Raw genomic sequence first — 20,422 nt, forward strand, 5'->3', positions numbered from 1 at the left:
ACGCACTCTGTAGAATACCATTAAAAACAATCAGCCTAGTTATTTACCACATTTATTATAAAGCTTTGGAATGGCCTAATGGGGAAGAAACAATAAACCCGCCATGACAAGTAATTGGCTCGTTTTTTGCTCAAGTCAAGCAATGAAAAGCCGAGTAAGCGATTCCTGCCTGCAAACATTTTGCTAAAGCAAGGACGTCCATCAGTTTCTGATCAGGGAAAACAAGAGGCAGTTCCCAAATTAGATTTCTGTAGAAAGCATCAGAAAGCTGTATTTGAACAGCCTACTGCACATCAGAATGAGCAATTTCAATCGAGAGACGCCACACAGAAACCATTTATTAAACAAAAGGTTAGATTTGTTTGTGTTGGGGTTTTATTAGCTTAGAATATGCATTAGACAAGCCCACTTCAAAGCACAGCCTGAAAAGATTGTATAGTGATTCTTTTGCGAATGGTTTCTGCACAAAACTGTCTGCTGAGGTCCTGCTAATGAGGAGATTAGCACATGCCACATTTGCTATTTTCTAATGAGCCTCAACAGAAATGATTGCATGGGTCAACAGACTTGCCATTACATGACGTCCCACTGCTGTGACAAGATGCCGGGACTGACTAAAGCAAACATCAAACGCGTAGGGGCAAGGAGACAAAGGAGGAGATGTATTTTAATTCGACCAGCAGCCAAGGGGTTTTTAATACACAACAAACAAGACCAGTGAGGCTGGAATTAAAGAGCCGAGGAATAATACCCTTCTGGTGCCTTTACACACAAAGCTCTGAACGATAAACTACCAGTACATTTAATATCAATTTTTCCACAGTGTTGTTTAAATGTATAGCTATTAACATACCAGTGTGATCAATAAGATTAGTAAAAATGCTTTTTGTTCCTTCAACACACAGCTGTAATTGTATACTGGGCTTGTAAGTCTTATAATGGAAAAGCAGATGAGGCAGCAGATTTGCTGAGAAAGAAACCAAGGTTAAGCATAAAATATGGCATGCAGCTCAGCACAGTCAGAGACTATAGAAAAAGAGATCACTGGCACTGCTTGTATGCCATAACAAAAGGTCAAAGGTTAATTCCACAGGCACAGTCACATCACTATGAATGTCTTCAAACAGTCATTTGGACTTTTGCTGCTCTGTCCTATGACCAAGCCACAGATCTAGGACTGTTTGGATAACACCTGATAATTCATTTTAGAAGAACGTATAACACATGATACTAGCTAGAGCAGAACGTTCAGTCAATAAATCAATCTTCAAAATGAACTTTTGTTTCAGTTCAGTCTGATAAATGAGCAAATAAAAATGTGCATTAAGGTGTCTGTTCTTCCTACCATGATGACCAAGTGCCTTAGGCAAGGGTTTTGGGTTTCATAAATTAAATGAAACTCTCCGGGGTGATTCAGATGGCGTAATCGTCTCTACATCTGTAGCGCTTGTGGGAAGCTTGTTTCAAGATCTGCGAGAATGCAGGTGTTTGATGTTGTAGCGATGATAATTTGCCAGAGGCTAGGACAGACACCGCTATATAATCGGTCATAACTGCTGCTAATAATCCAAGAGGGTGGACGCTAGAGTACTTTTCCTATGAGACACATTAAGCCACGTCAGTGCAACATCATAGAGCTGCTTCAGAACATACTTGGAGGAGAGCACCAAGTGCCCTAATTCTGTATGTGCGACTGGCAAGCATCACACTAATCGACACAAAGATAAAAACACCAACCAGAGCGCAGGACCAATTACACTCTCAAGGACACCCAGCCCTAGATGGCTATGCACTTGTCAAGAGTGAAATTCTCAATGTGCCAACAAGACAAAAACTTAGACAGCAACACCACTTGGGAATTACTTATGCCTGTTATGAATGTACATTAAATCAAAATCATCGTAATTGTATTCATAGTGTATCTAGGGTGTATCTAAAGTGCAGGGCTTGCCAAATTGTTCGCCACACAGCTCACTGCAGCCCTAGATGTGTTTTTGCATCTTCACTACAAAATCTGAATTTGTTAATGGCTGTTTTGATTTCTTTAGCCTGGATTGAATCAGTAAGAAATGTTTGGCTGAACGCAGTTTGCTGTATCCGATTACGTGTATCCGATTTGTGCTTTTGCCTAGTTTTAGAGGAATGATGTCAGACATGATTGATGTCAGTATTATCACTAGCGTTTTGGTTGAATATTTTGGCCCATCTGGCGCACTATAGTATTTTGGTAGTCATAATGCAGCGTGACGGAAATAAATAGGTTAATATATAGACACTGAAATAAATAAAATCATGTACTACCTAGCAGCATCATGACCAGTCCAAAGTGCTCAGATACACCAAAGCTCAAAGATTTTTTGTTTGTTACTAACTATCACAATTGTTACTTTTAGGTTAGCATGCCAGAAGGCTCTCGAAAAACATTGTGTCGTTAGGAAATTTTATTTTATTTTATTTTATTTTATTTTTTTTTTTTAAATAAAAGCCTCGCAGCCACTAAACATAATAAAGCCTGCACAACGGCCAATGAAAGAAAAGTAGCTACTTCTTTAACGTATTGTTTATTACATAACTGGATGATTATATGGTTCGATTTGCACAAATAATTCAAAACAATTGCAGTGAATGATACGATAACCCTACCCTAAACAATTTATATCTATTGCATAGTATTACAGGAACATTACATACCAAGCATCTATTTTTAAATAGATAAGTATAACCTTTTTTTTAATGATGATTATTTAAAACAAATTGCGCGGTTATAGTGGCACAAATGCCATCAATTCTGTTTCAGCAAACTGAGTATTTCACAGGCTTTCTTAACTAAAAAGCAGTAATGCCAGTTCCAAAGTGGTTAAAGGCTTCATCTGTTAGAAAGGATTGACTTAATAAGTCAATCGTGCAGCAATAACAGAGAAACTGTTACAGCCTTTGTGCATTACTAAACAGGAGACAATATGTCCACAAAACACCTATTAACATCTGTTCCCTAATAATGCATTTTTAAAAAAGACAACTAACATTGGACTTTTCTTGAAAAACGAATGGAACAGAACGGAAGCCAATAATGGAGGGTCAAAGTGTCATCCGTTTCTATGCCTTTAGGTTCAGACCACAAAGTGAGCATTTTTGTACATTTTGCAAACCAATGGTTTGGCATTTTAAACACATCCACCATACAATAATTCCCAATTCACCCTGAAACACTGCACAGTCAGCAAAGCAGAAAGCTATGTTCTAATAAGCTCACCAATGTCCATGGAAACAATCAGAAGAACAGCATATTAGCAAAACAAAGCCCTATCTGGAATAGCAATCAGAAGAGAGCCCCAATGATCTACATGGAAAATGCATGAAAGGGCAGCATAAATGATTCATAGAACGCACCGTGGCGCGTTTCATTACCAGAGTTGGAGTCGGTATGAAACTATTAAGCTTTCTCGTTATGCTGCAAAGACGCAGAACAGGTTTTGGTGACAAGATTTTGCTCAAGCAAATAGATCCGATGTGGATCTCGACATTAACTGCTCTTTATTTAATAAAAACAAACAAATAAAGAAAACCTCAGTGGGCTGCAAGCCATCTGCGTGTGCCAACTGTGGTAGGTCCATCTGCATTTTTTACTCTCAAAATTGCAGTCAGAGCACAGAGGCACAAAAGACCTGCAGCCTGAAAAAATTACCACATGCCAGCATTCGAGATTCAGGCACACTGCCATAGCAGAGAGCCCACAAGTGACCTAGCATTCCTCGTCACGGGCCACTTATGCAAAAAAAAAAAAAAAAAAAAGAGAAAAAAAGAAATTAATTGAATTAAACAGCAATTCTTTGGTCATTTTCAAAAGACTCCGATATCATGGTGGTTTTGCGGAGCGTCTCGGAAGGGTATTACAATGTATATTTGATGATGAAATTGCCAATGTTCACAAAGACTGCTGCAATTGAATCCTGTTTTGAATGAGTTATGCAGCCTTCGATTTAAATGGGTATTGTATTTAGGCGCCTTTCTTTAGGACAGCTGGATTCATGGCAGTTTTAAATTGAATTCGTTTTTTCCCCCAGCTTATCTGAGCTCAGGAGGCAACGAACAAAAAGCAGGAGCGTCACAAATAGCTAATTTAAGCAATAAAGGCAGAAGAAACAGCTACGGCATTGACAGACTTATTTGAAGTAGCTTTTTCAAAAACAGGAATCAAATCATTAAACAAACTGTTGTTTAAAACGTCTGCTGAATTAAAAAACGAATACATTGAGCACTGTTAAGTGCTTTTTTTTATTTTTTTACTTTAACATTAATACAGTAACCAACCGATTAGATTAACAGCACTTTATTTTTTCCCCCTGGTCATGTGGTCATACCTGAATGTCCTCAGTGTAAAACACTGAACAATGACATGTATGCACCAGGCATATTAAAATCCAAATATCAGGGATTCATTGAACAAACGAGAGCTCAAATTAAGATTTATAATTCACTGTGATGATATGACGGCCTTACAAGATGACTCAAAATAAACTAGTAATTTCTTATATTAAATTACACAGTACACATCCACAGCAAATTCTTTTTTGCAGGTTTGGTAGCGGCAACTCAAAAATGAAGCCGACATAAGGACGACGTTCCAGCTACCGATATTAACTAGTCTGTCTGTAATGTCAGATGTGTGTAAGCAGAAGCTTCTAGCACTTTCCTAATATCCTATTTTGGTGTTGAGAAACAGAATTTAAATGCCAGTCAGTCTGTCAGAGTTACCAAGAAGGACTCTCTTATAAATTAATAATCTGTCCACTTCTGGCTTACATCAACTCTTTCTATCAAAATATATCAATAATGCATACAAATAAATTTAATATTTTACACCGACTTAGTCTTAATTATACCTCTATACTTCACATTTTGGCAGAAAACTGATGCACCCTCTGTCATGAATTAGCTTTTTAAAAAATATTCTGTTTATGCAAGTCAGGTAGGTTTGTTAGGATCAATATTTTCAACTTGCAAGCATTATTAGCTATAAGAGAAGAAGGGCAAACTCCCATCTCTCGCTCTCTTTTTCTGCAATTAGTTAGAAAAAAGGCTGCATCAAATCAATTAAAAGGTATTACATGTTCCTCACAGCTTTAAAATTCAGACTGTACGTAAATGTTACTATCCAGCGCTGTTTTTAATCACAGATTTAAAAATAACAAAAAATTTGCTCATTTGAGCCCAATTCCTTTCCTGACGTGCAAAACCATAAAAGGTGAAAAACATCAATCAGAAACCCATTTGGCAGCAGTAATCTCTATGACAGGCAGCAATACAAATTAATGCATAGACAGACTCTGGCACACTGCCTGCAGCACTGCGATCTAAAGCTGCCAAAAGCACTAGAACACACATTCATACTCGCAGTGTACTCAGCGATGACAACATGGGCTTTTCTTTTGATTGTGCACCCTCATAATGTTGCCAAAGAAGCGATACGAACAAATGATTCATCACGAAAATTTAAACACATATAAGGATGAACAACGTAGTGCCTTTATGCCGTATAAAACAGCGCTCTGACTCAGAGCATTAGAGAAGAAAGTTTATTTATTTATTTATTTATTTTTTTCACACACACACACAGAGAGACGTTTGCACATCCTTCGTATGTTTTTGGAAAATGGTTTTCTCTCAAAATGGTGTATATTACAAAGTTCTACTTAAAGCCACTAACAGCTACATGATCCATTTCTTTAAAAGATCTACAATCATCTTCTCCGCCTCAAAGGATATTAAAAGTCAATAGTTTAGAATGCTAGTTACTAATTTTGCAGGAGCCACTGCATAACTGCGCAAAAAAAGGTTTGGAGAACAGTAAAAAGGATTACAAGTAAATAAGATATTATTAAGATATTAAGTGGTGAATCTGCACATTCTGCTATTAATTCAGGACATGTCTTGTGGTTTTACATTCGGTATTTTAAGTTAAGAATTTGCAAAGGGAAAAAGAGCCTTGGATGAGGTCAAAATGCCAAATGTATCTATAGACTGGATTATGATGGATGAAAGAAGGCTTTATAAAAGTGAACAGTGATGGGCTTTATAAAAGAAATAAGCAGAGACTTAAAAACAACCCTAAGAGGAAGCTAGTCACTAGTCACTAGGGCCAGAAAGAGAAAAGCAAGCTAGCTCATGGACATGCAAGCTTTATTATTCAAAAGTTTCAAGGTTTTCAACCGTGGTGTATTAGGGTCTCTGGAGATAGAGACGAGGTTGATTGAGTTCTACGTGCATAAAATAGGTTTTATGTAATGATAAAACTGTTTTATTATAAAACTGATTATTATTCATAAAATTTCATTAACCTTCATTTCATTTGGAGCTCCTCTTAAACTTATTTTAACAGCAGACTACAGCACAGCCACATCCAACACGCTCTTATTAATCAAAGTGGCACTGGATACTGTCAGCGCAAAAAGCAGCCTGTTTATATACATATACATACTACAAAATAGTGATGGCTGGTGTTGGATCTGTGATGATCGCAAATGTTGAGCTATTTTATGAGTTGCTCAGTAGCTCCTAGTTTTATAACCACAAATGTCTAAAAAAAAAAACCTGTAGAAAGAACATTACTCATAATCTTGTTGTTCTGTATTGTTTAAAGATTTATAATCACACTCTTGATGTTACCCAAATGAGGATGGGTTCCCCTTTTGAGTCTGGTTCCACTCAGGGTTTCTTCCTCATAACATCTAAGTGAGTTTTTCCTTGCCACAGTTGCCATGGCTGCTTATCAGGGATAAATACACACCATTTACCTTAACTCCTAAAATTCTGTAGAGCTGCTTTGAGACAGTGTCTGTTGTGAAAAGCGCTATAGAAATAAACTTGACAAAATAAAATATTCATGCCTATTTTACAGTGCATTCTCAGTTTAAACAGTGCTTTAGTTTGCTACACCTACATGTGCTTTGGTATTGAGCGGAGATAATGCATATTCAATATTTACAGATATTTGCATTTTAGAGTGAATAAAGAATTACACAGCACAGGAAAAGTTGCTCTATGCCATATTGTGTGTGGGTCACACTGCCAATGGTGCAAAATAGGCTTTACTTTAATGAAAATATTTAAAATGCAATATGTGAACTTGACTAAACCGCAGGACTTAGCCATTAATTATGGGCCGCATGGTCCAGTGCACTTGTGTGCATCCAATCAATATAATGAATAAGGTTGAATGCAACACCCAAGATGAGGTGAACTTTAGACTACATCGTCTCATTTGTGGAACACAGACAATGGGGGAAAAACTATTTTTTTAATTGAGAATGCTCTGAGGAAACTCAGTAGGGGTCCTTCAAAGCAAATGAAAGTTATACTTAACCTACATGATGGGTTTTTACTTGTCTGGCTAACCCCATGGCATGTCAAAGCCTTTACACAGCAAACAAAAAAAATCCAAAGTGTGCCTGGGAGATCACCCTGCCCGTAGCGCTGAGCTTTCAATGTCATAATTAATTAAAGTTTGCTGCCAGAAAAGTTCTAGGATCCTAAAGAGCAGAAAGTATGAAACAACAACTGTTCAAAATCAAATTGAACCATTTCAGAATGCAATAAATTTGGCACAGGAATTAATGATGAACACTATCTATAAGGGTTTTGTTGTGGTGTTTAGACTTAATTTAATCACTCAGCTCTAAGTGGAGTGACAAATGAGAGTAAAAGCGTTTCTGGATTATAGCTCTTAATGCAATCTGCTCCTGCCACTAAAGCTACTTTCTTCCCAAATTTACTTTAACTCTAGTTGATTTATCCAACTGAAGGCAAGCCACGAAATGCCTATGGGTGTGGGAAGATTGTTTTGGTTGCTAGGGTGGACTGTTGTTGAGATTTGCACTCTGTCAACCCCAGGCAAAATAAAATCTCAAATCCACAGGAATGAGGTGGAAAACAATACGTGGAGGCAAGCTAAAGCCAGTGCTTTCCTAATCCATAAAGGTTGGATCAAATTGTGTTTAAGGTTTAAAACTGCTCCCTTAACCCATAGGTGTGAATTCGCTGAGCTGAAATAAGGTGAACCTAAACGGCACTTCCGCTTGGAGCCCATAAAGAGCCAGTCGAATGCATTCCAGTGCCTATTGTGGATCCATAACTGCATTTATGACTGTACACATTTCACTTAGAACAGCTCTTGTGTATATTACAGCTTGATAACAGTGGAGCACGCATAATATGAAGAGCATACAAGCCTCTTCATATACAAACCTCCCTGGAGCCTTACATTTAAGCCCCCATTTTTGTCCTGCTCAGCACTGATTCTGATTTGCAATGCTTTCTAAAAGCTTCAGGGGCTCAAAAAAACAGCACACTCCCTCAAACACTGGGATCAAGAAACGAGAAGTGATCTATAAACTATACCTATACAGAGCTGTTTACACATAGTGGATGATCTGGTGCTGAGGTTTACTGCTCAAGGATCAATGCAATCTAGCTCACTAGTAAATTCCTTTAATGAATGAAAGGCTTACTTTGTTGTTAGGATCTGCTGCGGATTTACCTGTTATCGTTGAGCTGGGTATAGCGAGGCTGAGGGTCTGGATCGCCATCGTTCACATCGAAGCTGGCATCAGGGTCCTAAAAATGAGGTATTATCTTTTTAACAAACAGTTTCGATCTTAAATGAAAATTGCGTGATGTGTGTAGCTTTTATTTCCAGACGCACATAATTACGCTCGAGGTCTGGGTGGTTCTTCTCGATTCCGTCATCCAATATGGACACGACCACACCCTGTCCGGTAACACCCTGCTGCCAGGCCTCCTTCACGTTGAGGTCACGGTGGTTGCTATTGTACTGAAAAGAGGACGAGAGAAATGTATTACATGCCCCGAGCAGGAAATGAAGGGAGGAGAACAATGCCACAGAATACATTTAACCACTTAGGATGGGGCACTTATTGCACTTGCTATTGAGATCCCAATCTTCCCCTCAAGCACAATATGCTCTTACAGTGCTAATGATAATCCATGTGCTAAGATTCACCAATTTCCTTTTGCTAACAAAAGCATTTGAGCTGACGAAGATTTCAATTTAAGATAAAAGCCTCGAAGACAAGCTTGTGTTCTCACCATGAAGACTTTCTAGGGTTCTGGCAGCAGATATTAATCAAGATTTCAGGCAGTTTGCAGTGATGACATATCCCTCAGATCCTCAGTCATGGGCCATTGACCTTGAATTGACCTCTACTATAACACAGAATACCTTCAATCCACCTACACACCTGCCACAGGATTGTAAGGAATGGCATAATGGCCCATCTTTCCTCAGCCTCCAAACATGATCCAAAGTTCACACAGCACAGCAGCAAAAAATAGATATTTCACTACACTGACTAATAAATTCTGTCTTTTACCTCGAGTCAGTTCACCCTTCCCAAGAGCAAAAGACAAATGTAACAGGGGGGTATAAAAGCGATAATAGTCGGCAACTATGTGATGATCCTTTGATGACCTACTCTAGAGTTATAGATTCCAGTTGAACGTGCGACACTTCAGTAAAATGACAGGAAGTGCAGGAATCTCATAATAACGATTCCACTGATGTACTGCTGCTGCTGACCTTTAGTCAATTGCTGTTGAAATTTTATGCCATCTAGGCGTCTGGTACGAGAGCATAAGAGCGAGGGAAAAAGATGATCACGACACAATGAAAGGAGCTTTCTGACACTGCACTGCAGTACAAAATAGACTCAGTTTCAGGCTTCTGTTTACAATTTCATCTCACTTTACCAAATGAAACAAACATCTATCGTTTCACCGGTTCATTAGCCAGAACGTCCCGTTTTGATAGATGCTCTTCCTCCGAGTCCAGAATGACAACGCTGTTTGCCTGACAGTTAATGATGAAATTGGAGGCTAACCAACATTGCATTTTTCACCATTAAAGATTCATAGATTGAGAAAAATAGCACACATTTTGCTAAACACCATGCTATAACATTTAGTCTCATTTCTGAAAAATGAGAACGACTTCTAAATGACGGAAATCACAATCTGTCTGACTAACAGACTCAATAAATGTCCACAAGGCAAACATATTCTAATTAATTTTTCCAGACAGATTGGTTACTATACGCTGTCACATATATATCATTAGGTTTGTTACTCGTAGTGTGTGAATGTCGGCTAACTGGTTTAATACTTGGGATAGTCCCAGCTTAAGGAAGAGGTACAGATGATCGGTGTTGAATTTTCACTAAGAGCAAAAGCATACATAAGGGTTTTTAGTGCAAGCTCGATGTAGTTCTAAACCATCCAGACAGGTTTTAGAACAAATTATTTATGCACCATTTTGTACATTTCTAAATTCAACATGGACCTAAATGGTAACAAAAAAGACCCCAAAAAAACCCAACTTCTGGATTTGGTCACCTTTGGAAAAACAGAGTGGGGAAAAAAGCACTTTTACGTTTAATACGACTTGCAACATTATAGGGACTGCATTACAGCGTCTTTCCTGTCAATCCTGGAGATAACAGCCAATCGCAGGTATCTGATCTTATGTATGATGAGAGAAGATAGATTTCCTCCAAGTCCTGTTTTGTGACAATGCATGAGCAGCAATTCAAAAAGATGCAGAAGCACATGTTTGCCTTCAACCTCCCAGCTGACATTTGTGTGATACGGGAGAATTAGTTAGGGGATGAAAATTGAAAAAAGTAAACCTTGGGCCACTCAAGGGAGAGCTGTTTGTAGGCACTGCTTTCTCTAAAGAGTGTGCAGACAAAGCAGTTTCACAGCTGGTCATCTGTTTTACATCTATGAAATATTCATCAATCTTCATAGATCATTCAGGAGCATTACTATGGAGCTTTTTCTTACAATGAGCAGATCTTGGTGTAAATATATCTCAAAGCTGTAGTGACTTGGTGGTTAAGACTCTAGGCTAATGATCAGAGGGTTGTCAGATCAAATCCCGTCACGTCCAAGCTGTCAGTGCAGAGCCCTTGAGAAGGCAGAAAAGCATCAGCTGCTTCAGCTTGCTCAGAAAAACCCTGCCAAATAAGCAAATGTGATTTCTGCTGGACATGATAAATGTGCAAATTATTTCTGCAATACCAGATATTGATTCGGGCATTAGAGGCAATCTATCTGAACTTTTCCCATTATGAAACCACTAACAAATAGCTAAAGCAAAGATGATACAATAACTACAGCTAATAGTCAAGAAATTAAATTCACATCCTGTCGAGATGCATGAATGTGTTCATCTGTTACACTGTGGTCAAATGTTTGTGGACACCTGGCCACCACGCCAATTTTTGAATATGCTATTACTGTTTAGATCCCCTTTTATTAAAGGCACCCCCTTTATATGTGGGGGTGCCTTTAAAGCCATAAGAGTATTAGTGAAGTGATGTGTTTGGGGTGTTGATGTCAGGCCTCTGTGCTACATTTTAACCCTGGCAAACACTTTTCATGACGCTTGATTTGTGCATATTGACATGTCTGTCATGCCCTTGAAACAAATGAAAAAAATAATATAGACCCATATAGATGTATGATAAGGTGTCCACAAATCTTTGTCCATATACTGTATTTGAGCATCTCGAAAGAAAACAGCATATTGTTGCACAAACACGCTCCCATTATTTAAGTGCAAATGTTTGAAGCTCAGCATTTAGGACAGATTTAAATTAGCTTGATATTACAGAATACATATTTTGGAGTGCACGAGTCACCTTGAGCATGACTCTGATTTGAATGATGCACCTTCTGTTTATACTAAATGTTGGCCAGAATCAAGCATGCTAACCGTTCAGACATAGACCACATTTGCATATGGGTGTGCACTTACCAGGTACCACTGCTGTGAAAACTTGGGGTCAACTGGCTCAGAGTAAATGTCCCTCTTCTTCCTCTGTTTCACCACTTGCTGCTCTGCCCATTTTACCTTAGGAAACACAATAATATTATGAGCATGTTTAAGCCAATGACATTTAAGTACAAAATGGCAGTACTACCAATCCCTGCTGTTGTAATATAAATGTTCAGAATTTTGATGTTAAATCAAAATGAAGTGTCAGGTTTTTCTGTTGTAATAAACGTGTACACACCAATAACCTTTAATTTTCTATTTATATTGCATTTCTGTAAGTAATCCTGCTCATGTTCACTCATGTTCATGTCTAGCTTATTGGAAAATGATCCCGCGACAAGCAACAGGGTTCTTTGAGGCTTTACATTTAATCTGCCACCCTCTTCCAGGCCTCAGCACTACTGAAATTAGACATCATTTCAGGAGTGGAGGCAAGCAATCACTGCATGAGTGCTTCAAAAATAGAAATAGCCTATCGACTATAAACAGCGCTTCTATTTGCAGAATGACAAACACTTTTATTTAGTAATTGCATGCCTGAGATGGAGTAGTTTAATAACTAATGCATGTGTCCTAAGATGCATAACTAAACTGATTAAATACAGTATATATATATATACACATATATATAAAATTCTCATATATCTATATATATATATATATATATACATATATACAGTAAGAAAAATAAGTATTTGAACACCCTGCTATTTTGCAAGTTCTCCCACTTAGAAATCATGGAGGGGTCTGAAATTGTCATCGTAGGTGCATGTCCACTGTGAGAAACATAATCTAAAAAAAAAAAATCCTATTTTAATAGTTTAAAATAGTTTTAAACTATTTATTTGTATGATACAGCTGCAAATAAGTATTTGAACACCTGTCTATCAGCTAGAATTCAGAGCCTCAAAGACCTGTTAGTCTGCCTTTAAAATGTCCACCTCCACTACATTTACTATCCTAAATTAGATGCACCTGTTTGAGGTCGTTAGCTGCATAAAGACACCTGTCCACCCCATACAATCAGTAAGAATCCAACTACTAACATGGCCAAGACCAAAGAGCTGTCCAAAGACACTAGAGACAAAATTGTACACCTCCACAAGGCTGGAAAGGGCTACGGGGAAATTGCCAAGCAGCTTGGTGAAAAAAGGTCCACTGTTGGAGCAATCATTAGAAAATGAAAGAAACATGACTGTCAATCTCCCTCGGACTGGGGCTCCATGCAAGATCTCACCTCGTGGAGTCTCAATGATCCTAAGGAAGGTAAGAAATCAGCCCAGAACTACACGGGAGGAGCTGGTCAATGACCTGAAAAGAGCTGGGACCACCGTTTCCAAGGTTACTGTTGGTAATACACTAAGACGTCATGGTTTGAAATCATGCATGGCACGGAAGGTTCCCCTGCTTAAACCAGCACATGTCCAGGCACGTCTTAAGTTTGCCAATGACCATTTGGATGATCCAGAGGAGTCATGGGAGAAAGTCATGTGGTCAGATGAGACCAAAATAGAACTTTTGGGTCATAATTCCACTAAACGTGTTTGGAGGAAGAAGAATGATGAGTACCATCCCAAGAACACCATCCCTACTGTGAAGCATGGGGGTGGTAGCATCATGCTTTGGGGGTGTATTTCTGCACATGGGACAGGGCGACTGCACTGTTTTAAGGAGAGGATGACCGGGGCCATGTATTGCGAGATTTTGGGGAACAACCTCCTTCCCTCAGTTAGAGCATTGAAGATGGGTCGAGGCTGGGTCTTCCAACATGACAATGACCCGAAGCACACAGCCAGGATAACCAAGGAGTGGCTCTGTAAGAAGCATATCAAGGTTCTGGCATGGCCTAGCCAGTCTCCAGACCTAAACCCAATAGAGAATCTTTGGAGGGAGCTCAAACTCCGTGTTTTTCAGTGACAGGCCAGAAACCTGACTGATCTAGAGAAGATCTGTGTGGAGGAGTGGACCAAAATTCCTCCTGCAGTGTGTGCAAACCTGGTGAAAAACTACAGGAAACTTTTGACCTCTGTAATTGCAAACAAAGGCTACTTTGTGTGGGTGTAGGAACCATTTATAGTGCTTCTCTTAATGTTAGTCAGAGATTAGGATTCAGCTTTAAATCATTTGAAGTGCTCGTTCTTAAAATTGCACTTTCAGAGATGCATAGAAAACTCGCTCTGGTCACCGTGTACAGACCCCCAGGACCCTACGCTGATTTTCTTCATGAGTTTGCTTGTTTTCTCTCAGACCTCCTGATCAGCTTTGATAAAGTGCTGCTTGTAGGAGATTTTAATATTCATGTAGATGATGCAAACGATGCCCTAGGATTATCATTTGTCGATTTACTAAACTCTTTTGGAGTTAAACAAAACGTCACCAGACCAACCCACCGTTTTAACCACACACTAGACTTAATAATATCCCACGGAGCAGACGTCACTGATATAGATATTTTACCCCAGAGTGATGACATCACAGACCATTATCTCCTACTGTACACACTACCGGTAGAGCAGATTAACCGTGTTTCACCACGTTATCGACCTGGTAGGACTATTATTCCAACCACTAAGGACAGATTCATAAATAACCTGCCTGATTTATCTCAGTTTCACATTAAACCCATAAATGCTGATCATCTTGATGAGATGGCGAACAACATAGACCTTATCCTCACTAGCACTTTAGACACTGTTGCCCCCATCCGGTTAAAAAAGGTTCGAGAACAAGCACCTGCACCTTGGTATAATAGTCATACGCATGCCCTAAAGAGAACAACACGTAATCTGGAGAGAAAATGGAGGAAAACTAAATTGGAGGTATTTAGAATTGCGTATAAAGACAGTATGCTTAGCTACAGACAGGCGCTAAAAGCTGCTAGAGCTAAACACCTGAGCAAACTCATAGAAAATAACAAAAACAATCCCAGGTTCCTTTTCAGTACAGTCGCTAAATTAACAACAAATCAGGGATCTGAAAAATGTGTTCCATCACAGTTTAGTAGTGAAGACTTTATGAATTTCTTCACTGAAAAAATAGATAACATTCGAAAAACAATTGTGGCAGTTCAACCTCTGACAGCATCTCCCGACACAATCGTACTTACAACCCCACAACTACACTGTTTTACATGTATAGGACAGGAAGAGCTGTATGATGCTATTATGAAAGCTAAATCAACAACATGTCAGTTAGATCCAATTCCCACTAAACTACTGAAGGAAGTGTTATATACAGCTGGTGAGCCTCTTTTAAATATTATTAACTCCTCACTATCGTTAGGTCATGTCCCTAAATCCCTCAAGTTAGCAGTTATTAAGCCCCTCATTAAAAAACCTAATCTGGATCCAAACACGCTATCGAATTACAGACCAATTTCAAATCTCCCATTTATGTCTAAGATTTTAGAAAAGATTGTCGCTGCCCAGTTATGTAACCACTTGCAGGAGAACAATATCTTTGAAGAGTTTCAGTCAGGTTTTAGGCCCCATCATAGCACAGAAACTGCTCTAGTTAAAATCACTAACGACCTGTTTTTAGCTTCAGACCAAGGCTACATCTCCCTATTAGTTTTACTAGATCTTAGTGCTGCGTTCGACACTATAGATCATGATCTTCTCCTCGATCGCTTACAGAATTACATCGGTATTCAGGGACAGGCATTAAGCTGGTTTAAATCCTACCTGTCCAATCGTTACCATTTCGTAGATTTAAATGGAGAGCTATCCAGGATAATGCTAGTAAATTATGGCGTGCCACAAGGGTCAGTTCTGGGACCCCTGCTTTTTACAATATACATGCTTCCATTAGGAAATATTATTAGAAGGCATGGAATTAGCTTCCATTGTTATGCTGATGATACCCAGCTATATATTTCATCCAAACCAGGCGATACAGCTCAATTAGCTCGCATAACTGAGTGTGTTGAAGAAATAAGAGATTGGATGACCCATAACTTTCTGCTATTAAATCCTGATAAAACGGAGATTTTGCTCATCGGCCCAAAAAATAGTACACAGAAGCTCCAGCATCTCAGCCTGCATTTAGACGGTTGTTCTGTAACTACTAGTTCAACGGTAAAAGACCTGGGAGTTATTTTAGACAGCAACTTATCTTTTAAAAATCACATCACTCAAGTTACAAAAACAGCCTTCTTTCACCTTAGAAATATTTCTAAGCTAAGAAATATGTTATCTATATCTGATGCAGAGAAGCTCGTCCATGCGTTTATGACCTCTAGAATAGACTACTGTAATGCATTACTAGGTGGATGTCCTGCATCATTAATAAACAAGCTTCAGTTAGTTCAGAATGCAGCAGCAAGAGTTCTTACTAGGTCAAGAAAATACGATCATATAACCCCAATCTTATCGTCCCTACATTGGCTTCCTATTAAGTTTCGAATAGACTACAAACTACTGCTACTCACTTTTAAAGCACTAAATGGTTTGGCTCCCATGTATCTATCCAGTCTCTTAACACGCTACAATCCGTCACGCTCCCTGAGATCTCAAAACTCTGGGCTTCTAGTAGTTCCTAGAATAGCAAAGTCCACTAAAGGCGGTAGAGCATTTTCACATTTAGCTCCTAAACTCTGGAATAGTCTTCCTGACAGTGTTCGGGGTTCAGATACACTCTCCCAGTTTAAGTGCAGATTAAAAACATATCTTTTTAGCAAAGCCTACACATAACACACATCACACACATCACATCACAACCTTGTGCTCCAGAATATATGATCACATGCACATTATCAACTTGTGCTGTTAATATCATGAACAGCAGCTACGCTAATTCCTCTCCACTGCTTCTCTTTCTCTCCCCATCCCGAGGCTTCCTGAGGTTTGGCCAGCTCCAGTCACGTCCCACCTCGTGAAGATTATGGACCTATGGATGATCATGGAGAAGTAGATGCCGAGTGTTTAAAGGCCCTGGCATGGAGAAGCTGATGCTGGATCTATGATGATCACAAATTGTTCTGTATTGTTGAAAGATTTATGACCAAACTTTTGATGTCACCCATATGAGGATGGGTTCCCCTTTGAGTCTGGTTCCTCTCAAGGTTTCTTCCTCATATCATCTAAGGGAGTTTTTCCTTGCCACTGTCGCCACGGCTGCTCATCAGGGACAAACGCACACCATTCACCTTCACTGTTGTTTTCTGTAAAGCTGCTTTGAGACAATGTCTGTTGTGAAAAGCGCTATACAAATAAACTTGACTTGACTTGACTTGGCTACTGTACCAAATATTAACATTGACTTTCTCGCAGCTGTATCATACAAATAAATAGTTAAAAAATCATATATTGTGTTTTCTGGATTTTTTTTTTTTAGATTACGTCTCTCACAGAGGACATGCACCTATGATGACAATTTTAGACCCCTCCATGATTTCTAAGTGGGAGAACTTGCAAAATAGCAGGGTGTTCAAATACTTATTTTCCTCACTGTATCTATCTATCTATCTATCTATCTATCTATCTATCTATCTATCTATCTATCTATCTATCTATCTATCTATCTATCTATATATATATATATATATATATCTAAGACAATTACAGCAATTTTAACTGATAAGGGTCAGTAAAGTAAAAATGAACACAGGTAGGCATACTCCTGACTAAGGCAGAACATACAGCTTCCTGTATTCAGCAGCAAAGTGACAGCTCAGCTGAAATGATCAGAGAACACAGCCAGAGTAAGTCATGCCTGACAAAACTGCAAGGGCAGCCTATAAGACGAGCAACTTCATCTTGGTGGTCACTTAGAGGAATTACCCAGGTACTCGGCATTCATGTTACGAATGCACTACTCAACCCACAGGCGAGTACCACAAAACTATCATCATACCTCAGACAACGTCAAAGGGGTTTGACATTTACAAGCGACATCCTGGAAATCACAACGCAGGTAAGTGCGGTCTACCAAACATCCCTGACGCATGTAAACGCCAAGGATTTTAGAACATTTGAAATGAACCATTATAATTTTTTTTTTTTTTTTTTTGTGTCAACAGTATTATCAGGAATAATTAAACTGCAACTATAATACTTAATCTAGGTGACAGATCATCAAAGCAGTTGTTTGATTGAAGTGCATTATTAATTTGCAAAATTTGCACCTTTTTTTAGAAATTATGATACATTTATAAAAAAGGCATTCTTGTGCATTAGACATTACAATACCGCCAAAAACTTTACCCAGACAATAGTTCTGTTCAAAAAAACTTCGGAGAAATCTCATGGTTTTGACTTTTTAAAAAAAAAATATATAAACGCGTATGAATGTGGATTATACCGCCTTTTCCAAATTAGAGGATATTGATGTCTTATCCTTATCTATTAAAAAGCTCTGAGCTTACTATTCTAGAGATTTATTTTTAATCAAGGGAAATAGTCAGTGCTAAAGTGCAACAAGGCAAATATTCTTAGTCAACCGAGACTAACTAAACCCCGACTTATTTCTTACACTCGTGTCGAAAGCGTTGTGTGACAAAGAGCAGACTGAGGATCATGGTGTAAATTCCCTTTAATCATGTACAAACCGCACAGACAGGAGACAGTGTCAAGCTCATCTCTTCGTCTCCAATGGGAATCCACTCCATTCACCACCAGTGAGCAATGACCGTCGGAGATAATAATACAAACCTGAGAGCCTTCATGTGTAGGACATTTGTTTGGACGATGTCTAGTTTCACTTCACAGAGCAGTGCTGAGGAGGATCTATGCCAAACTTTTTAAATGTGTATAGTGTGTACACCGTCCTGAATACCAACATCATTCTGTTCTTTATTATGACATTTTAATCAATGCATGAGGGCAATATGATATTAATTAGAAACAAGTTTGTTTCGTTAAAAGTATGCCACCACTGAAATACTAGTAAGCAGAGCAGTCTGATTTGCTCATAAACTAATAAGTGCCTAATTGGCTGAAGCATCTACTAAAGGCCAAAATCAGTTGTTTTTTTCTCGAAATAAAACTGACAAGATAAACAAGCTAAACTTAATATGCCTGCATTTTTGCTGTTCAGATTTTAAAGTGGATAAAAACACTGGCCAATGCCTCAAGCAGTGATTTATTTTTTTTCAAGAAATCAGGAAGGACTGAAAGATGCAAGCCAGAAGATCCAGCAGTGGAGATAAGAATCTCCATTATAAATGAGTCTGGAAGCTTGTAATCTGGAACAGCTTAACTGACCGGCCACTCTCCAGACGTTTCAAATACAGCAGGCGGTAGAGGGTGCATATCTGAAAGAGATATTTGTCTGTCTGGACTAAAATTATTGTAATTTCCTTAGGGCCTGATATGAAATGGGAAGCTAGAATGGAAGCATGAAGACTTTGAAAGTTTCTAATAAAAGTTTTCAAGGATAAAGCTTTGACAATCTTCTAAATTTTTATGACTATAGTAAAAGCAAAGTGCAAAAGTTTTTTTTGCTTGTTTGTTTGATCCCAATGTCTTGTGTCTACAGTTGTGTTACTGGTGATAAGGGATGTCTAAAAGCCAGGAAAGCTCTCATTTCAGCTTGGCGCTTAGAGAGCAAAAGAATTCAACAACAGGAAGTGGAGCAGGGCAGCTAGTGGAAATTTCACCAAGCTTTGTTGAGAGGGTGGGTAAAAGGCATCTGGCATAACAAAGTCTTTCGGCAGCTCCGTTGCTTAAAGATCCCAATCACCTGCTTAAAATGATGTGGCTCCACTGTGGTTACATAAACATGAGAAACTGCCTGATCTCAAACTGTGATTAGTAATGATGAAGCAAAAACATCTCTAGCCAATCATCTACAAAAACTGCTTCAGGCCCGGTTATGACTTTTGGTCATAGTTTCTGAATCAGTCCTGTGTTGCCACAAAAGCATACCCAGTAGAGTTTTACTTACCCCAAAACTCACATTAACCTCTATTATTCCTCATGGGAGATTCGATAATTAGTTTAATCAGTTACTGTGGACAGTAAAAAACTAAGTAATGTGGAGAGAAAACCTTTTTTTTAAGGGGTAAATGAATTTTTTTTGGCTTTCTAATCCGTATTAACGGCTGTTGAACCGCTGGGGCGCCTCTGGTCTGTGGGCCTGAGACATTCACACACATCCCACCCAGTGTGCAGTCATTGTGGCAAGAGCCCAGGTGGCCTTATTATTCACACACCTCATCACTTTTGCATACCATCCGAGTGTTCTTGCACCTCTAGCTGAGCCGACCTCACTCCTGCAAACTCTTTAGCATGAGTCTGCAAGCAGACTTTTACCCCCTTTAGAAGGTGAGTAATGGCACATGCTGATCCGCTCGGTGATTTCCATTAAGGAGATTTCTAGCCTCTGGAACTGAAGGTGTTCAGATCATGTTTCATGTCGCCTCTGATCTTGCCATCTGGACTGAAGTGGATGGCGAGTGACAAACACTCAGGCGGCTCTGAATAGCTGAATAGCAGATGTTGGGCCGAGCTGTTGGAGGCACCTCAACTTCAAACGCTCAAATGTTTCAAAAGTTGCCAAAGAAGCAGGAAGCTAGTCCTTTATGCGACAACACCACACAACATATGGGGAGTGGAATTGGGAGTAGCC

At 39.0% G+C, this 20,422-nt stretch overlaps 1 protein-coding gene across 4 annotated transcripts in view; it reads right to left on the minus strand.

Annotated features, from left to right (window-relative positions):
- Positions 1 to 20,422, minus strand: part of furina (furin (paired basic amino acid cleaving enzyme) a) — a 71,943-nt gene that overhangs the window by 15,451 nt on the left and 36,070 nt on the right. For all 4 annotated transcript variants that reach the window (XM_083559124.1, XM_083559123.1, XM_083559125.1 and 1 more), the window contains exons 4-6: positions 11,834 to 11,929; positions 8,702 to 8,830; positions 8,537 to 8,613 (exon numbers count right to left, since the gene is read on the minus strand). In XM_083559124.1, coding sequence (XP_083415250.1) covers positions 8,537 to 8,613; positions 8,702 to 8,830; positions 11,834 to 11,929 — 302 coding nt within the window. The remainder of the gene's footprint in view (positions 1 to 8,536; positions 8,614 to 8,701; positions 8,831 to 11,833; positions 11,930 to 20,422) is intronic.

This window comes from Silurus aristotelis, assembly GCF_946808225.1.
Source record: "Silurus aristotelis genome assembly, chromosome: 13".
In the NCBI taxonomy this organism is placed as follows: Eukaryota; Metazoa; Chordata; class Actinopteri; order Siluriformes; family Siluridae; genus Silurus; species Silurus aristotelis.